Source organism: Colletotrichum tamarilloi (genome assembly GCF_030869305.1).
Source record: "Colletotrichum tamarilloi strain Tom-12 chromosome Unknown Scaffold_32.1, whole genome shotgun sequence".
In the NCBI taxonomy this organism is placed as follows: Eukaryota; Fungi; Ascomycota; class Sordariomycetes; order Glomerellales; family Glomerellaceae; genus Colletotrichum; species Colletotrichum tamarilloi.
The window spans coordinates 191,525-208,208 of NW_026849415.1; the positions used below are offsets into that span (position 1 = coordinate 191,525).

A 16,684-nucleotide genomic window follows, 5' to 3' on the forward strand; every position below is an offset into this window, starting at 1 on the left:
ACTCCTTTGCTCGCCGAAAACGAATAAAGGGTCTTTCCATTCTCTACTCCTCTACCCCCCCAATTGAGAATAGGAAAAAAGAGGAAGGTAGGAGAAAGAGAGAAGACTTAATCTGGCGACGTCCCCTCCCTGACTGAACCGACTCGTCTCCCTCGACTCCCAACTCACCACCACCACCACCAACCACGCCCAAAGCTGTCAAGGTCGAACCAGCTTCATCTTGCACACGCCCCCCTTCTTCTCCCATCAACTCCCCGACAATCCTCGACAGTTGGAAACGGTTCGCCAATTCCCAGGTTTTCGAGCTTGCAGAGTGTGACCGGAAAAGCCACAAGAGAGCAGGACCACCGCAACAAAGAGAAAGAGACTGGAACTCGATTTAAAGATATAGTGAAGAAGACCTTGATTGGTATTTTCTACACTGCTCTTTCATCAGACAAGACAAGAAAAAAAGACTCCCACGTCCCTCCCGTTCCTTGCATCCCTCTCCCGACCGTCCGCCCTTCCCGCGACGACCAATCCGACCAACCCATCACCCCCTGAAGAATTCCTCGCCTCCACGACGACCAAAGGAACTCGACTCAGACGTGCAACTTCCACGACGCAACAAAACCCACACACCCATCCTCGGCCCTCCGACGACTACCACGAAAGCTCCCTTTCGTTCCGCCGGCCTGCCATCCCGCCCTCATTCCTTCCAAGAGCCCCTTTGCGATCTTGGATTGTGTCGGCCCCAAAGCTTCTCGAGCAACCCCGTTCTCCAGAAGCCCGATTCTTCATCCCCGTGGATTCCCAATCTCAGGTTCCCTCGACAAGGAAAGAAATTTACAGGAGAATCTTTTTTTGGTTCACCATTGCTTTCTCTCAAGGCTTGTCAGACCATCGAGAATACCTCATACATGATCCCACCAGGATTATAGATCATCCCTTTTTGTCCTTCGGGCACCATCTGTGAAAAGGTACGTTTTTTACTACAACAATGTAATTCAGATGAAGATGTGCGCCTGGCCTACCTATTCACCACCATCAATCCACCTGCCCTGACCAGTCCAGCCTGATGACGGGATGAACCTTCGTCTCCATCTTCCAAACCTTCCCCTACCCAGAGCTTTCTCCGTTCACCACCATCTCCACTACAAGCACTCATCATCCCCTTCACGTTACCGCATCTGTTAAGAGCCCGGTGTCTAAACTTCACATCTTCCCTCCCTCCAGAGCTTTTGCGTGCCGTTGTAGTATTTCTACTCGGCGATCCACGTACACAAAGTTTCCCCCCACATTTTACCAAGAAACCAAAACCACCACCAGTCCGAGGTTAGGATAGCTCGAGGGGATACGTTCATTCGTCGCTCCCCCAATCCCATCCTCAGGAATTGTCTCAATTTCGTCTGTCTTGACAGTCAAAGTTGCACAACAACCGTGGCGGTAAGCCTCGCCATCACTTCACACTCCAGCCCTTTTCCCTTCCCAGTTCCTGAGCCTCTGCCCTCTACTCGCTCCCTTCTGCCCCTACGGTCCTCTCACTGCCTAGCCCCCCAGTCAAGAGACGCCAGTCTAGATGATTCTCCATCTCCCCTCGTGCCAATCCGTCTCCCCACCACCCACTGGTCGAATCAGGGCGACTCTATCTGAGTTCGAGATCTTCCCCCTTTAGATCGGCACCAAGCGGTATTTACAGAAGCCGGTTGCTCCTTCATCGCGCCCGTCGTCAACCTTCAAACAGCTGCTTGTCTCACTTCGTCCACTACTCTAGGCTCCCTCGAGCGCCTGCAATCGTCTAAACGAACCGCGAGCTAACCCAATCTTTTCTCTTCTTCTAGAGCCATCCACTCGACCTCTCTCATAAACGGCCAGTTTCCCGGCCACCTTTCCGTCCGTCAATCTCACACGAGGAACTCGGTCTCGCATCATTTCGGCTTCTCATCCAGCCACAGTCACTCTTTTGCCGGACCCTGTTCGCTTTCAACACGCTCATTCTAATACTAATATTCTAATCTCTCGGTTGCACCATTCCACTCTTTCACAGCACCGATTCTGAAGACTTTTTTTACCGTTTCTTTTTTCACGTCCTTCCGTCTCCGACCACCAAAAAAGCTTCCTGGAGAACTTAATCGTCATTCTTTCCCGTTTCGGAACTTCGACCGTCAGCCAACCCCCCTCATACCCGCCCTCGACTCACTACATCACAATTCAAAATGGCGTACTACCAACAACAACAACAGCAGCACTCCGATCCTACCTTCTTCACAGAGGACCACGACGAACCCCAACGGCCGCGAATGGGCACTCGGGACGCCGCCAAGATGATTGCGAGGCAACGGCAGGAGATTATCGCCAGCGAGCTTTCCCGGATAGCTGGTGACGAGTACTTGGAGGATATCATGAAGCACATGAGGCACATGGAGGTAAGAATGAGAGGAAGGAGCAGCCACTGGCCTCAGTTGGATCGGCTTTACTGACACCCGACTTCAGGATGAGACGATGCCTGATGCCAATCTCATCGACATGCAAAGAGAGATTCAATGGTACATGAGACCCTACCTCATCGACTTTCTCATCGAAGCCCATGCTGCCTTCGCCCTCCTCCCCGAGACTCTTTTCCTCACTGTCAACCTCCTCGACCGGTACTGCTCAAAGCGTGTCGTCTACAAGCAACACTACCAGCTCGTCGGTTGTGCCGCTCTCCTGATCGCCGCCAAGTATGGTGACAAGAAGGACCGCGTGCCCCAGATCCACGAACTCAACAACATGTGCTGTGGCTTGTACGACGCCGGCATGTTCACCCAGATGGAGATGCACGTCCTCAACACCCTCGAGTGGACCATTGGCCACCCCACTGTCGACTTCTTCACCCAGCTCATCGTCGCTGAGGAGCACGACAAGGTTGAGGTTGAGCACATGGCTGCCTACATCTGCGAGATCGCCCTGTACCACCGCGACTTCGTCTCCACCAAGCCTTCCATCATGGCTCGCTCATCCCTCGCCTTGGCAAGAGCGATCCTTGGCGAGCCCGAGATCAACGATGGAGAGTGGGACCACGTTGAGAACGTCACCCTGCTGACTCTCTCTCAACACCTGCACAGCCCCTCCGTCGCCCTCGCGAGGAAGTACTCATCATCACACTTCTCCGGCGTCGCGAAGAAGCTTGCGTCTTTCATGGCTCACCAAGCTAGCATCGCGCGAGCCCAGTCGGGGGTCCCTCCGAGTCCGCCTTCTGAGTCCGCCTCAAAACACTCAAACATCTACAGCACCCCCCATAAAGGCCACGGAGCTGTCGCAGGAGTAGTAGAAGGATACATGACCCCGCCCATCACCCCTGATGGCGCCGCATATGGAACCGTGAACAAGGACGCATACCCCATGCCGCCGAGATGTCCGGTCACCCCGACACCGCAACCCAACACAGCGGCGTACGCGCAACAACAAGTGCAGCAGCAATACGCCCCCTTTGTACACCAACATACGACGGGTCACCACATGGCCTAAACGTCGACTAACACGGGTCGAACCCCCCGCGGAGTCCCACACAGCGAACCAACGCTGCGATACGGGCAATCGAAGCTTTCCCCTCATTATACCCGTGGCAGGGCAATTGAGCGATCTCCCAGGAAGTGGATTAAAAAGGAAAAAAAGATTGTTTGCCGCATGCATACAGAATGGTTTTTTTCATCAACACGTCATGGCATCGAGCGATTTGATTTTTATGCAACAAAGTCCATTTTCACTCAGCAGAAGTGTCCCAAAAAAAGGAATACGGATCATACCCCAAACAACCCCCGAGTTATTTTTTCTCAACAGCATTCAGCGGCTTTTTATTACATACACAACACACCTCAACGAAGAGTTTTTACGTTCGCGAGATGGTCACCCCAGGACGGGTGAAGGATTGGAATCACAGCGGTCATCCTTCACGGTAATTTGAAGTTGGGATCCAGGCGACGAGATATCGACACCCCCGACCCATCATTCACAACACACCAATGAAGGGACACCAGCGAAGGTCAGATTGTAGGGTCTCAGGATGAGATTCGACCCGAATGGGAATTCTTGAAGGAGGAAAAAAAAGAAGCACAGTGAATTTTTTTCGACGGATTGGTGGGACCTCGATGGACTTTAACCCTAGGGAAAAGGACTCTTGGACTCGCTCAAGGAAGGGAAACATGCGGCCACTGAGCACACGAACACCTCCTGGCCGGTTTACTTTTTTCGCACCTTGGAGCCAACCATTTCGAGAGTGGTGGACAGATTGTTTCCTTTTTCTTTGATCATTGAAGGCCGGATATCCCCTAATTGGCCGACAATGGATGCAAAGGGATACCAAAGGAATCAGTTTCTGGTCCGCACGTTACTTTTGGAGACAAGGCTGGATTCGTTCTCTTTCGATGACCAGAAGGAAATTTCTGGATGGAGAGAAGGAAATGGGGGGACGACCATGAGACGGTATCTCCCTACCCAGCCGGGGCGAGAGCCCTCGAGACTTTCGTATACCCGCATTTGGACTCCCTTACGTGTAAGGTAGTTGTACAAAGGCACAAAAAAAGAGTAAAAATTCTCTGCTACTTTTTCGTCATATCTTCTGGTCCCTCTATTATTGTGTGCCATGTCTTTGTGTTTGTGTCCTGTGATGAAGTCTCTCAATGATGAATATGGTTTGGCTGGTAGCCTGGTGCTGGGCCTCTGTGTGACATGGTCCGTGATGGTTACACACAAGGGGGAGGGTCGAGCTCCTTGAAAAGCCCACACGGGAAATGAATTGCCCACCCACGTCCATCCCCCTGCCCCCCTCCTCCCCGGGCTAATCATAGCTGTTGCATTAGTGACGCGGGATGGAGCGGCGGGAGGCCTACTATTGGACTTTTTTTTGTTATGATGTAGGTTTATGCGTTGGATAAGGTATGTCACTTCATTATGCGAGTGATTTTGAATGGGGGGTTCCTTGTCACTTGTGTGTTGGCTTGTTGGAGTACGCATTCTTACGTAGTGGGTGCGTCCCTCCTTGTGTAGATGCTTTTATCGTTTCTCTGCTTTCCTCACGAAAGAAGAGAAGAAAAAAAAAATTGGTATGCGGAAAAGCTCCTGGATCCCTTCCTCCCGGACCCGACGTGTTCTGGTTCATCTGAAGCTGGGAAAGCTTACTTTTGATTGATTGATTGATCTTCGTCTGAAAAATGTGGGAGTGATATATTTTTTTTTCGCTTGGGAGTGACATTACTAGAGACATGGAGGACGGGGCTAAGCCTGTTTAGGGGGTGGATAATCGTAATTTTTTTTGGTGGATTACCTAAGGCGTTCGATGCAGGGAAACGGGAAGGTACGGAGGTACTTGTGGGCTTGAGCATTTGATGGGGGGCCGGGGGTCGGGATGTGAGCTGTGCATTTGGGCATGGGGCATGGTTTTTTGCTGGCTTCTGATGTCTTGTGAGATTGTTTTGCTGGATTGGCTTATTCTGGGTTCGGTATTTGAGGTAGAGGTAAGGGGGGAGGTTGGAGATTTGGGATGCGTGGGATTCAAGCTGGGTTTGTTGTCAGGGTCAGTTTGGTAAGTGGTGGTGGTGTTGTCTCTCTCCCTTTTGTGTAACGGTTGTGAGGTGCGCACGTCTCAGGGAGGACTTTTCTTTTCTGTCGGTAAGCGTTTTCTTTTTGAAAAGGGTTTGGTTGAGGCCTGCTGAAATAAAGATTGAATAGGCAGCATTAAGGCCCTCGAGGGGATGTCCGCCGGGGGGGGGGGGGAAAGAGGGATGATTGAAATATTTTCGAATGATTGAGAAGTTTTCATGGTTTAGTGATCACTGGAGACGGGTTTTTTTTTTTTTTTTTCCTTTTTGCGGGTTATTTTTTGTTGTTGTTGGGTGTGTTTTCGGTTTGTGGGTGTTGTTTTTTGTTGTTGTGGAATTATTTTTTAATTATTGAGAAGTTTTCACGATTCTAGCATCACTGGGGACTGGTTTTTTTTTTTTTTTTACCTTCTTGCCAGTGTTGGACTCAGATGAAGCCCTACTAGAGAATAGCGGTTCGATTACTGATACAGTTGATGGATTGCGGTATTCTAGCCTTCCAAGGTTTCCAACCTCCTCCCTTTTTGCCTTCACTTCATCTGGGCTTGCCTTGCGACGATGGAGGGAGGAGAGCGGGGTTGTGTTTGCGCATTGACGGGTTTTATGCAATGGGGGTTGGGGGTTGGGGGGGGGGGGGGGGGGGGGGGGGGGCGAATGGGGGTTTGGGGGGGGGGTGGCTTGTGGGGTGGGGGTGGTGGCGGGGGGGGGGGGTGGGGGGGGGGGGGGTGGTGTGGTGGGTGGGGGGGGGGGGGGGGGGGGGGGGGGGGGGGGGAAGCAAGGGACAACTCTGAATGTTTGATGCGTTGGCCTTGTGGTGCGGGATGTTGCGCTTCGGGTGATCCTATGTCTTTCGGCCTGGACCTTTTCATTGACGACCGACTGGTTTTTTGGTTGTGAATTAGAGCTTGGGTTTTTGCGTCTTGAATATGTGTGGCGATGTGGGTGGATTTGAATGGTGGTGGTGAGTCACATTCGGGACATCGTAGGCATGATGCGAGATCCAGAAGTAAAATCCACCCGGGGCGGCTGGAGCGTAACGGCGAGAAGGGTTGGGGGGATCCCGGACGATAGTCTTTTTCAATGTAGTCGTTTTTCTCGGGCCTTGGATCTTGAGAGGTCGGGAGGCTTTGCGGGACGGGGATATTCGTTGTTGGAGGAGAGCCGTGCTGGACCGTTTTACGGGTTGACGCGCGTGAGATGAGATGATCGATGTTGTATGCCGTATTCTCCACATGGTTTCGGTCCCCGTTCGTCTGATCTTATTGGAGTGCCTGCGCCTTCAAAGAGGGAACGGCATCTGTGGGAAGGCGATTGGTGACTACGTTCAGGGGAGCCCATGGCTCGAATGGCGAGCCGGCATCAGGTTCTGGCGTTTGTTATGAGCTGCAGACTCTTGTCCTTTTCGCTTTAGAGATGACTTTGCTGTTCGACGGGACGCTCTTCACGTTGTCCCACGCTGTATCAGGGTGCCTGGCCAAGGCACATTACCATGCACGGGTCTACCGTCGACATGGACCAGCGTCGCCTGTGATTGCTTTGGAAGGAAACTGACCAGGTTCTAAACCGTCTTTTCGCTCGTGGTGGTAGGTACTTGCTTGCATTCATATCCGTGGAATAGAAAACGGCCTGTGGTTAAGGGGCAATAAACCCATGGATCGTGTGAAGCTGGAGAGTTAAGGAGGTTTCAAAGTATTTGAGGAGGGTTTGGATGGGAGGGTTGCTTGTGCCGCCTTTCTTCGATTGGGGTATGAACCTGATCGAGTCCCGGCGCCGATTGTTTCCGTGTCCTCGGGCGGAGAAGAAGAGCATATCGATGCTTGGATAAGACGGTAGAACGGAGGATGTGTGGGTCAACGTCATGGCCTTCTTCTTGACGTCGAGACCGGGTTGGACCGCTTGAGCATTACTCCTACGTTGATAATTGGTGAAATTCAGTTCAGACAAGTTGATAATTTCAAGTTGAATATATATGGCGACGCAATCTGTCTGAATGATTCTCGACTTGGGAAGATGTGCCATTGGCCTCGTCGAGTTTGGCCTCCTATTTGTTGTGGTTCTCTCGAGTAGGCGGGATGGCACTAGGAGAAAGTGCTATGCCGTCGTTCCCGTTTGCCGTTGAGATCTTCAAGTTACGAGAGAGAAACCTTTCAGACTCAACGCTCATACTCTGAATTGTCGGAGACGTTTGATTGTAAAAGGTCAAGGACCAGGAGACGTTGTTGATGTCCGCGGCAGACCCCGAAGGAAGACACCTTGATATCTGCGAGTAGGCAATGGTGTACCGCTCTTGATTGCTAAATACTATCACGGAGCATTGACATTGCGCAAAGAAATGCAGAGTACAGGAAGGTGACTCGATAGATTGACTTCGCTGAAGCGCGACGACGTCTTTCTTTGCGTATTTAGATATCGGGACTGAACAGATACTACGTAGTAGCCAGATCATACCTAAAGAGACGTAAACTAGTCCTGATCGTCGTCTTGGAAGAATATGACACCAAGAAAGCTGCTTGGTGCAAAGGTGTGTCTTGGGAATGGCTTTTCCTTGAGGGTATTCGATGCTAGATATGGGGAGGCGAATGTCCGTGGAGGCATGAAAGCAGACTTCAGCAGATGATGAATTCCAGAGTGCTTGTTCCAGCGCAACTTCCTAAAACATACTTGAAAGGTACATGACCAAACCGCCGCTCCTATTTCCTGGCAATAGCCAGATGTCTGGTTCTGCCCATGCCCCTGGCCGCCAGATATGCGCCCAGATTTGGTGATGATTGCCCATGGCTGCATGTTTTGGTTAGATCATTAGTGATCTGACGGCTTCTCTTGTGAGTTCGGATACGCGTGTCTGGAGAGAGTCTTTTGAGACAAACAAATGACGGCAGCCGCGTACCTACAAAGGTTCCATGGGGCATACCTTCGTACTAAGTGACAAATGCCACAGAAAGTAGCCATAGAGGCTTCTACGAGGCTAGCATCCAAGATGATCAACATGGTTAGCCGACATGATCATGTCAGCGTGATTGTAATGTACGGGTAGGCCTGAAGAAGTGCAATCCTATCCCCAGTATCATTGCACCCAACAATCTGCAAGTCTATGTTGTAGCACTTTGACCGGAAGCTCTGCGAGTGTTGCAACGACCGATTTGATGCTTCTTTGAGAATGCTCAATCCAGATTCTGGTGAATCAAGATGACCCGAGGTCAGCGTTTTGCTATGACCATCCAAAGACAAATGAGAAAAATATTCACACGGAAGAGGCTCACTTGTGGAGATTTGATTAGAACTTATTAACTTCAAGCACACTACACCTCATGGACTCAGATATAAAGCTTAATGCTGGGTAGTTCATGTACAAATGACGGTTCGTCGTTTCGCATCGAATAGAGACAAGGTTCAGGGCGAACTAGAACGGGTCTTAAGGGGAAAACTATCCAAGAGGCGTGGAAGCAAACGAAGGTACATGTAAAAGGTGAGAGGTCATGAGAATTCAGGTGGTCAAGCTTTTGGGTATCAGACCACGCAAATTATTCGCAAGACGAGCTATAGCAAATTGGAAGCCGACCCATACACCAAGCGAGGGGACCTAGATTTGTGAGAGATAAGAAGCCAGAATGTCTATACCCCTTTGCCACTTCACCAACATCTCATGTCCCTTCTAAGACGCTGGGATTCCCTAAGTGACCTACTCCTACGGTGATTTACGAGTTGATAACTGATCTCGGAGTATCTGTCCAGAATAGTACCCCAAGTCGGTCATTCGCCCATTCTCGGACCAGATAACATTACCCTTCTCACAATTAAACTCAAAGGGCTTGGGTGTCTTGAGAATCTATGATTCGGCATCATTGACTACACGTCTAGGACATGGCCTCGACTGGGTGTCGAGATCAAGGGACCACACTCAAGCCTGGAAGGGTTATTCAGCCTGCCTCCAGTTTTCAGGCTTATGTAGAGAGAAGGAACCGTAGTCAGGGTTGCTCTGACAGAGTTTTGTAAAGTAAATAAGACGAAGAAGAATGGATACAATGGCATTCTCGAGGAGCATGGAGACATGTAGCCACCTATCATCTCATTGCTTCGAACTCCTAGCCAGTAAACACCCAAGATACATCTGCTGGAAATAGCTTGCCCCTCGTCTTATTGTCTACTTGATTTATTATACGAATAAACGAAACCAAGAGCATCTCCCCGATCCTGCGCTCAACAATCAGCTTGCCAACCTCGGACGTGGTGAATGCTGACATTCTTGAAGGAGCGGGATCCCAGTGCACCAAATGATCAGATCACGCCACCTGGGCGGAACTACAAACCCCACGTTCCGAAGACGACCCGAAAATCTTGTTGAATCAGTCAATAAATTTGGGATTTGGATTATTTTTTCGACATATCAAACATCGCTACATAGAGAGCAAAGATACTAACTTCAGGTACTGGCGCCTTTAGGAGGCCTTCACCGGAAAGCAATACCGAATACACCGACCGGCACTCCCCAGAGGCAAAAACTCTTCAAGGCCGGCCTCAGGAAAGAGTGAGACTAGGAGATCGCTCTCTCGGACTTATCACGTAATGGGTGCCTACTAGAGGGAAGTATCACATTCGCTTGGAGCAGGACCCGCTGGCAGCCCATTCCTTATGAGCCCGTAATCTTCCGGCAAATTCTCTGCCGCCAACTCACGACTCACATGCCTGCTTCCTTTGAAGAGTTATCTCAGAGGAGGAAGTCCTCTACGGTCATTGCTGCGCGTGGTCCTGGGTCTCCATCTGCCAAGAAGCTTTGACTTGCCATGCAAGAACTGGGGGCCAAAAGCTCGTAGGGCTGGGAAGCCAAGAGTTCATCCAGATGTGGCCGGGGCATGTTGGCCCTGCTTGGGAGAATCTCGTGCGAGTCAGAAATCAGATATCGATTATTCCCTCCCGGAAACCTTTCTCCGGGGCCGACTTTGTTTCCCAGTCCCAAGTCGTGAGGCCGAGACCGGGTCGTCAGGCGCATCCAGGTTCGAGGGCAGCTGCTAAATCACTGAGAAGAAGAGATGTTATTGGGAGACGTCCGGTGAGCTAACCTCGGAAAAGACCCAGCAGTCAGGCTCCCTCTAGACTCTAGCTCGCCAAGCAACCGCGCAACTCAAAGATGAGACTTTAAAAAAATTCTGTTGCCTCCTGCTCGGATACCCTCTTACCAATAGCTCCCCGCGCCAGACCCCTTCCGCGATAGCGCCCCGGCCCGCAAAGCCAAGTCCGGCCAAGTCTGCAGTCTGGCCCATCTAATCTAATCAATCAGATAACACCATCCCGAGTATCCTTCACCCACCCATCCCACTGAAATGGTGTCGGGAACCCGGCACTACGGGTCTGCTCTCGCCAAGCCCGCAGCTGCTTTGTGCTTTTCGCAGGATCCTTCGCAAAAAGTCCCCTCCAGGGCTCTTCCGTCCCGTCTTGTCTTCCCACCCCAACACCATCCATCCTGTGATCTATCTGGCCCCTCATCCGCCGCCATCATGGGTCGCCTCCCGACCTCTCGGTTCCTGGGCGCAAGAAAGCACACTAAGCGGCCCCGGCTTCGGTCTCCTGCGCGCTGGTGGTGGTGGTGTGTGCCCGTTATTCCACTCTGATCTCTGCAAGTATGGACGAGTAGCCGCATCTTATCAGATCACAGCCTGCTGTTGAAAGGGGGACGTGGTGTGCGTGGGTCAAAGGTGAATCCTTCCGGCCGCTAACTTCGTGATGGGATGGTGTAGAACTTAGCGAGGTCGCAAAAAGTGGCACGCTAGAAAGGCGGCACGTATTTGCGCCCTCCTCTGGAAGGGTCTTTAACTACAAGGCGAACCTCCCCCCAAACCATCGGCCGCTTTTCTCTTCTTACTCTATATTTGGTCATTAACCTCTTTCTGCCGCTTTCCGCTTTGTTTGTCTTTGGTGTAAAGCGCATCATGGCAGTGATTTCGCAGCTTCGTGAGGCCCTAGGCCGCAAGCCGGCCCCGGTCGACCACTCACCCATGACCATCACCACGGCGCCGGAAACCGCCAACAACATCGATGACAAAGAACTGGGTGAGATCCCGCCTGACGACGAGAAGCCGGGCGAGGAGCAGAGGGTCAGCCAGGAGGTTCAGCATGGTGTCAAGTTGGCGCAGGCTTTGACCTTGACGTGGGGCAAGAACTCGCTGATTGCCATCTTCATCTTGTAAGGACTCTTTCCCTCGAACCTCTCGCATACCCTGGCGAGACTCGCATCATGAGAAACGGCATGACTGATATTAGGGGGATTTGCTCCCCTGTGCAGCATGTGGTTTCTGTACCTCACCAACGGATTCCAGAGTTCCGTGCTGTCTAGCTTGACGCCGTATGCCGCCAGCGACTTTGAGTCGCACTCGCTCCTCCCCGTCATCGACATTGTGTCCAGCGCCATGACGGCTTCGGTGTACATCCCGCTGGCCAAGATTCTGGATCTTTGGGGCCGAGCGGAGGGGTTCTTGCTCATGGTGCTCTTCGCGACGCTGGGTATGATTATGTTGGCCGCCAGCCAGAACCTTGCCACGTACTGTGCCGCTACCGTAAGTTTTTTAACTCCTTCCCGCACTTTGATCGCCAAATCCACGCAAAGAAGGAGAAAACAACCAAAATACTCATGCAAGAAATCTGTAGGTCTTTTGGCAAGTCGGCTGGTCCGGTCTCACGTACAGCATCGACGTGATCACGGCGGACTCGACCCACGTCAAGAACCGAGGCCTGGCGTTCGCCTTCACCTCCTCGCCCTACATCATCACGGCGTTCGCCGGCCCCAAGGCCGCCGAGGGCTTTCTCAACAACGTCAACTGGCGTTGGGGCTTTGGCTGCTTCTCCATTGTCTTGCCCGTCGTTGCCGTGCCCATGTACAGCATCCTGAAGTGGAACATTCACAAGGCCAAGAAGCGCGGTACGCTGGTGCGCGAGCCTAGCGGCCGTAACTTTGTGCAGAATGTTTGGTGGGGTCTGATCGAGTTTGATGGTATGCTTTTTTCTTCCCCTTTGAATGAGGGCTTCTTTCCCGCCATTGCTCAAGCCTCGAGGACATTGCTGATTAGCTTCACTCAGTCCTGGGAATTGTCCTCTTCGCCTGCGGTCTCGTCACCTTCCTGCTCCCCTTTTCCCTCGCAAGCACCGCCCCGGACGGCTGGAAATCAGCATACATCATCGCCATGATCGTCACAGGCTTCGTCGTCCTCGCCCTCTTCCTCCTCAACGAGCTCTACCTTGCGCCCAAGCCCTTCCTCAAGTTCGAGTTCTTCTCCGACAGGACCGTCATCGGCGTCTGCGTCCTCGACATCACGTACCAGGTCGCCTACTACTGCTGGAACAGCTACTTCACCTCCTTTTTGCAAGTCGTCAACGATCTCTCCGTCTCCAACGCGGGCTACGTCGGCAACACTTTCGACGTCGTCTCGGGCGTGCTCCTCTTCATCGTCGGCTTCTCCATCTCCAAGACGGGCCGCTTCCGCTGGCTCCTGATGGTCGGCGTGCCGCTGTATACCTTTGGCCAGGGGCTCATGATTTACTTCCGCCAGCCGGGTCAGAGCGTCGGATACCTGGTCATGTGCCAGATCTTCACGTCCATTGGTGGCAGCGTCTTTATCCTGTGCATGCAGGTCGCCATCCTGGCGGCCGTGGACCACCAGCACGTCGCCGCCGCGCTCGCGCTCCTGAGCGTCTGCGGCAACATTGGCGGCTCTGTGGGGAACACCATCTCTGCGGCCATCTGGACCAACACGTTTGAGAAGGCTCTGGAGCGGAACCTTCCCGAGTCTGCGCTGGAGAGTCTGGCGGATATCTATGCGGATCTCGATACGCAGCTGAGCTATCCCGTGGGCAGCGATGAGCGACTCGCTATCCAGAACGCATACGGATATGCTCAGACGCGGATGCTTGCCGCTGGAACTTCGGTGATGGTGTTCGGGTTCATTGCTATTTTCATGATTAAGAATTACAACTTGAAGGAGATGAAGCAGACCAAGGGTCTTGTGTTCTAAGAGCCGGCTGTATCTGGGCTCTGGCAGAAAGACCTGTCAGTTCATGAGCTGTGTATGACTTGATTGACTAAATCAAGTTGGTGAGCATCAAATGGGGGCTGAGGAGATAGATATATGAAGTAAATGATGAATGCATAAATTGAAGTTGGTACAAAATATGGACAACTGTTGCAACCGCGAATCAATCTTCTCAGTACGGAGTAAGAATGATGGGCTATGTTGTTGTTATGCCCTGAAAACTGACATCGATGTGGAAAGGGGCGCAAAAGGGGGTTTGCTTGAAGATGGGTATTGATATTGAAATGGGATTTCATGCATCGGTGTGGACGGCATCGGCAGTGACGTTGCAAGCCGGCGGGAAACAAAACAAAGCTCGAGGTACGTACACGGTACACGGGCACCGGTCGATAACGGGTGGGCTCGGTGATGACGTCGACCAATCACCGCTGACGGCCGGATCAAGCCCGGACCCTTCGGTGCTGCTGCAGCCAGTGAAACGCCAACGGGTGGATCCACACACGGCGGAGGCTTTTCCCCACGTCGTTTTTGGGTGGAAAGAAGCTGCACTGCTGCGCTGGTCTCGAGTGCTTTGCCTCTTTGCGGTCTGTCGTTGACCTTTTTTTCTTTGCCGCCGACGCGAGTCCACTTTCTGACCTACCTTACCTGACCTCGTCTTGAGAGTCGAGCTATCTGACCCCCATCTCCCCAGAAGCTGTTGGACGTCAAAGATCAGGAATTTTCAACACTCCCCTCTCTCCAGCAGTACTTCTTGGCTTGTTAACTGGGTTGAAACCGACAAGATGTCAGCGGACGACCAGCAGTTTTTGGACGTTGTAAGCATCATCCGCCCCCACACCAAACACCTCCAAGCTTGTGATCACGAGAGCTCTCTACTGACACCGCCCTCTTGTTCCCACAGCTGTCCTCGCTGCCCAACAAGATCCGGGGCTACTCCGACGACCTCGCCAACCTCATCAACCCTACCGTCGATAAGGCTGCACAGGCCGTACGAGAGACGCTCTCCTCCTCAGAATGGCTGCCCGACTCGGTGCGGCCGAAGCCCCCCGTCCGCCATATTCCTATTGAGGTGATAGCTATGAGCCGGTACGAGAGGTTGCACGGTTGGGTAAAGGAACACAAGCTGCTCACCGGTGCCATCGTCGCCGTCGTGGGAGTCGTGGCATACCGATCATACAGGAGTAGCAGGTTCTGCAAGAAGACGCGCCGGGCGAAACGGGCTAGGAACGGCGGCCGTCTCGAGGTTGTCGTTATCGCTGGTTCACCGACACTACCTTTGACAAGGTCGCTATCACTCGATTTCGAGAGGAGAGGATTCATTGTTTACATTGTCTGCAACGCCGAGGAGGATGAGAGCATGGTGCACAGCTTGGCAAGGCCCGACATTCTGCCTTTGACCATTGACACAACGGATGTGAGCAGAGTCGGTATGCAGTTTAGGCCTTCACTGACGTATGTAATAGCCTCCCAGAGCTGGCGCTGCCATCGACAGCTTCGCGCAGTACCTTCAATCACCACACGCCCCGGTACCGCGGACGAGGCCCAACCATCTCCAGCTCAAGTCCGTCATCCTCATCCCGTCGCTCAACTACCAAACGTCACCCATCGCCACTATCCCGCCCTCCAGCTTTGCAGACCTCTTCAACACCCACCTGCTCCACCCCATCCTGACCATCCAAGCCTTCCTGCCGCTCTTGACGACTCGCCTAAGCCCGCCTGGAGAGAAGTGGACGCCGCCAAAGGTTCTCGTCTTCACGCCGTCCATCATCTCCTCCGTCAACCCCCCCTTCCACGCCCCCGAGGCAACCGTCTCCTCCGCCCTATCAGCTTTCACCGAGGTCTTGACGGCAGAGCTGCGACCCCTCGGCATCCCCGTGACCCACATGCAACTGGGCACCTTCGACTTCACCGGCTTCCAACCCGCCAAGCACACCCACCCTTCCCAGAGAGGTCTCCTCGAAGGCGGACCCGGCATCGACGCCGACGCCACAGAGACCCTCATGTGGCCCGAGAACGCCCGCCACGCCTACGGACGCAACTTTGTCATGCAGAGCACCTCCGCCATCTCGGCCGGCCGCATCCGCGGTCTGAAGGGCAGCTCCCTCCGCCACCTCCACAACGCAGTCTTTGACGTCATTGACGGGTCCATCACCAGCGGCACCGTCCGCGTCGGTCTCGGCGCCAGCGTCTACGGCTTCGTCGGCCGCTGGGTGCCTCGCGGTCTCGTCTCGTGGATGATGGGCATCCGCCGCGTGGACGAGCTGTCGGCGTGGCAGACCAGCTCTTATGATGGGTCGCTCGACGGTAGTGACAACGACGAGGGCCAGGATTTTGTCGCTGTGCCTGATGAGAAGTTGGATAGCAACGTGTGGAAGTCGTCTTAGAAGGACTTGGTCTTGGCTAGCGTCTCTTGCATCACATCGGGAAGTACCTTCACAGAGGGTGCAAGAAACCGATTGAATGACAAGATGCTTAACTAGGCATAGGGGCTAATGGCCTAGCCGGCTGATCATGGCCGACGATTCGGGCTATTGAGAGACGCGCTTAGGCGACAGCGTTATGAGCAATCTAGCCTGCGTCAGCGAGCGAAACCGAGACTTTGCTCACAAAAGGCTTATGATTGACGAACTCCACTCGTATCCAAATGGAATGACATCCGTATCACTACTCGTTGGATTAAGCGTACATAATCATGATAGTAATTCAACGTTGTATCGTGGTTGAGCCTGCGGCTCTCTACACCCCTTCTCTCAAATTACTCCTATATCTTAGCCTCTGTGATTGTTTTCTGTGTCAACTGTGTTAGGAGGAACTTCGGCCTCCTAAGGTTAATTTCATCATGAATGTTCTGCGTTGCCCAGGTTCCTTCTTGCTTGTTCCCGAATGGGCTGATGATGAAATGATTTATCTCTTAAATGTGCCATTCTTCCAGGAGGCGTTATCTAGTACTTCTTGCAAAGACGTGATAAGCTGGTTCCTAGGGAAGGGTAGCTGATCCTTCGGAAGCGTTTAAAGGAGCTTATTTCAGTATCTTTTACAAGTCTCTCATGACTCGCATACGCACAGCAGTTGAGTAAAGGGGATGGAAAGCTTTGATGAAAAACGTGCTAT

The 16,684-nt window shown here is 52.6% G+C and overlaps 5 protein-coding genes across 5 annotated transcripts; 4 read left to right on the forward strand and 1 right to left on the reverse strand.

The window, feature by feature from the left end:
* Nucleotides 1-2,195: 2,195 nt before the first annotated feature.
* Nucleotides 2,196-3,486, forward strand: CTAM01_08812 (cyclin domain-containing protein; the record flags this gene model as incomplete). Its single annotated transcript, XM_060524832.1, has 2 exons — nt 2,196-2,405; nt 2,473-3,486. 2 exons carry the CDS (start codon nt 2,196-2,198, stop codon nt 3,484-3,486), a joined length of 1,224 nt encoding a protein of 407 aa, XP_060380523.1.
* A 5,915-nt stretch (nt 3,487-9,401) lies between these two features.
* Nucleotides 9,402-9,620, reverse strand: CTAM01_08813 (uncharacterized protein; the record flags this gene model as incomplete). Its single annotated transcript, XM_060524833.1, has 1 exon — nt 9,402-9,620. The coding sequence occupies one exon, from the start codon at nt 9,618-9,620 to the stop codon at nt 9,402-9,404; it is 219 nt and encodes a 72-aa protein (XP_060380524.1).
* A 1,253-nt stretch (nt 9,621-10,873) lies between these two features.
* CTAM01_08814 (uncharacterized protein) lies at nt 10,874-11,161 on the forward strand (the record flags this gene model as incomplete). Its single annotated transcript, XM_060524834.1, has 1 exon — nt 10,874-11,161. The coding sequence occupies one exon, from the start codon at nt 10,874-10,876 to the stop codon at nt 11,159-11,161; it is 288 nt and encodes a 95-aa protein (XP_060380525.1).
* Nucleotides 11,162-11,479: 318 nt separating this feature from the next.
* Nucleotides 11,480-13,555, forward strand: CTAM01_08815 (MFS siderochrome iron transporter MirB; the record flags this gene model as incomplete). Its single annotated transcript, XM_060524835.1, has 4 exons — nt 11,480-11,733; nt 11,833-12,103; nt 12,195-12,537; nt 12,624-13,555. The coding sequence occupies 4 exons, from the start codon at nt 11,480-11,482 to the stop codon at nt 13,553-13,555; spliced, it is 1,800 nt and encodes a 599-aa protein (XP_060380526.1).
* Nucleotides 13,556-14,355: 800 nt separating this feature from the next.
* CTAM01_08816 (uncharacterized protein) lies at nt 14,356-15,957 on the forward strand (the record flags this gene model as incomplete). The annotated part of the gene is made up of 3 exons (XM_060524836.1): nt 14,356-14,388; nt 14,475-14,987; nt 15,037-15,957. The coding sequence occupies 3 exons, from the start codon at nt 14,356-14,358 to the stop codon at nt 15,955-15,957; spliced, it is 1,467 nt and encodes a 488-aa protein (XP_060380527.1).
* Between the last annotated feature and the right edge of the window lie 727 nt (nt 15,958-16,684).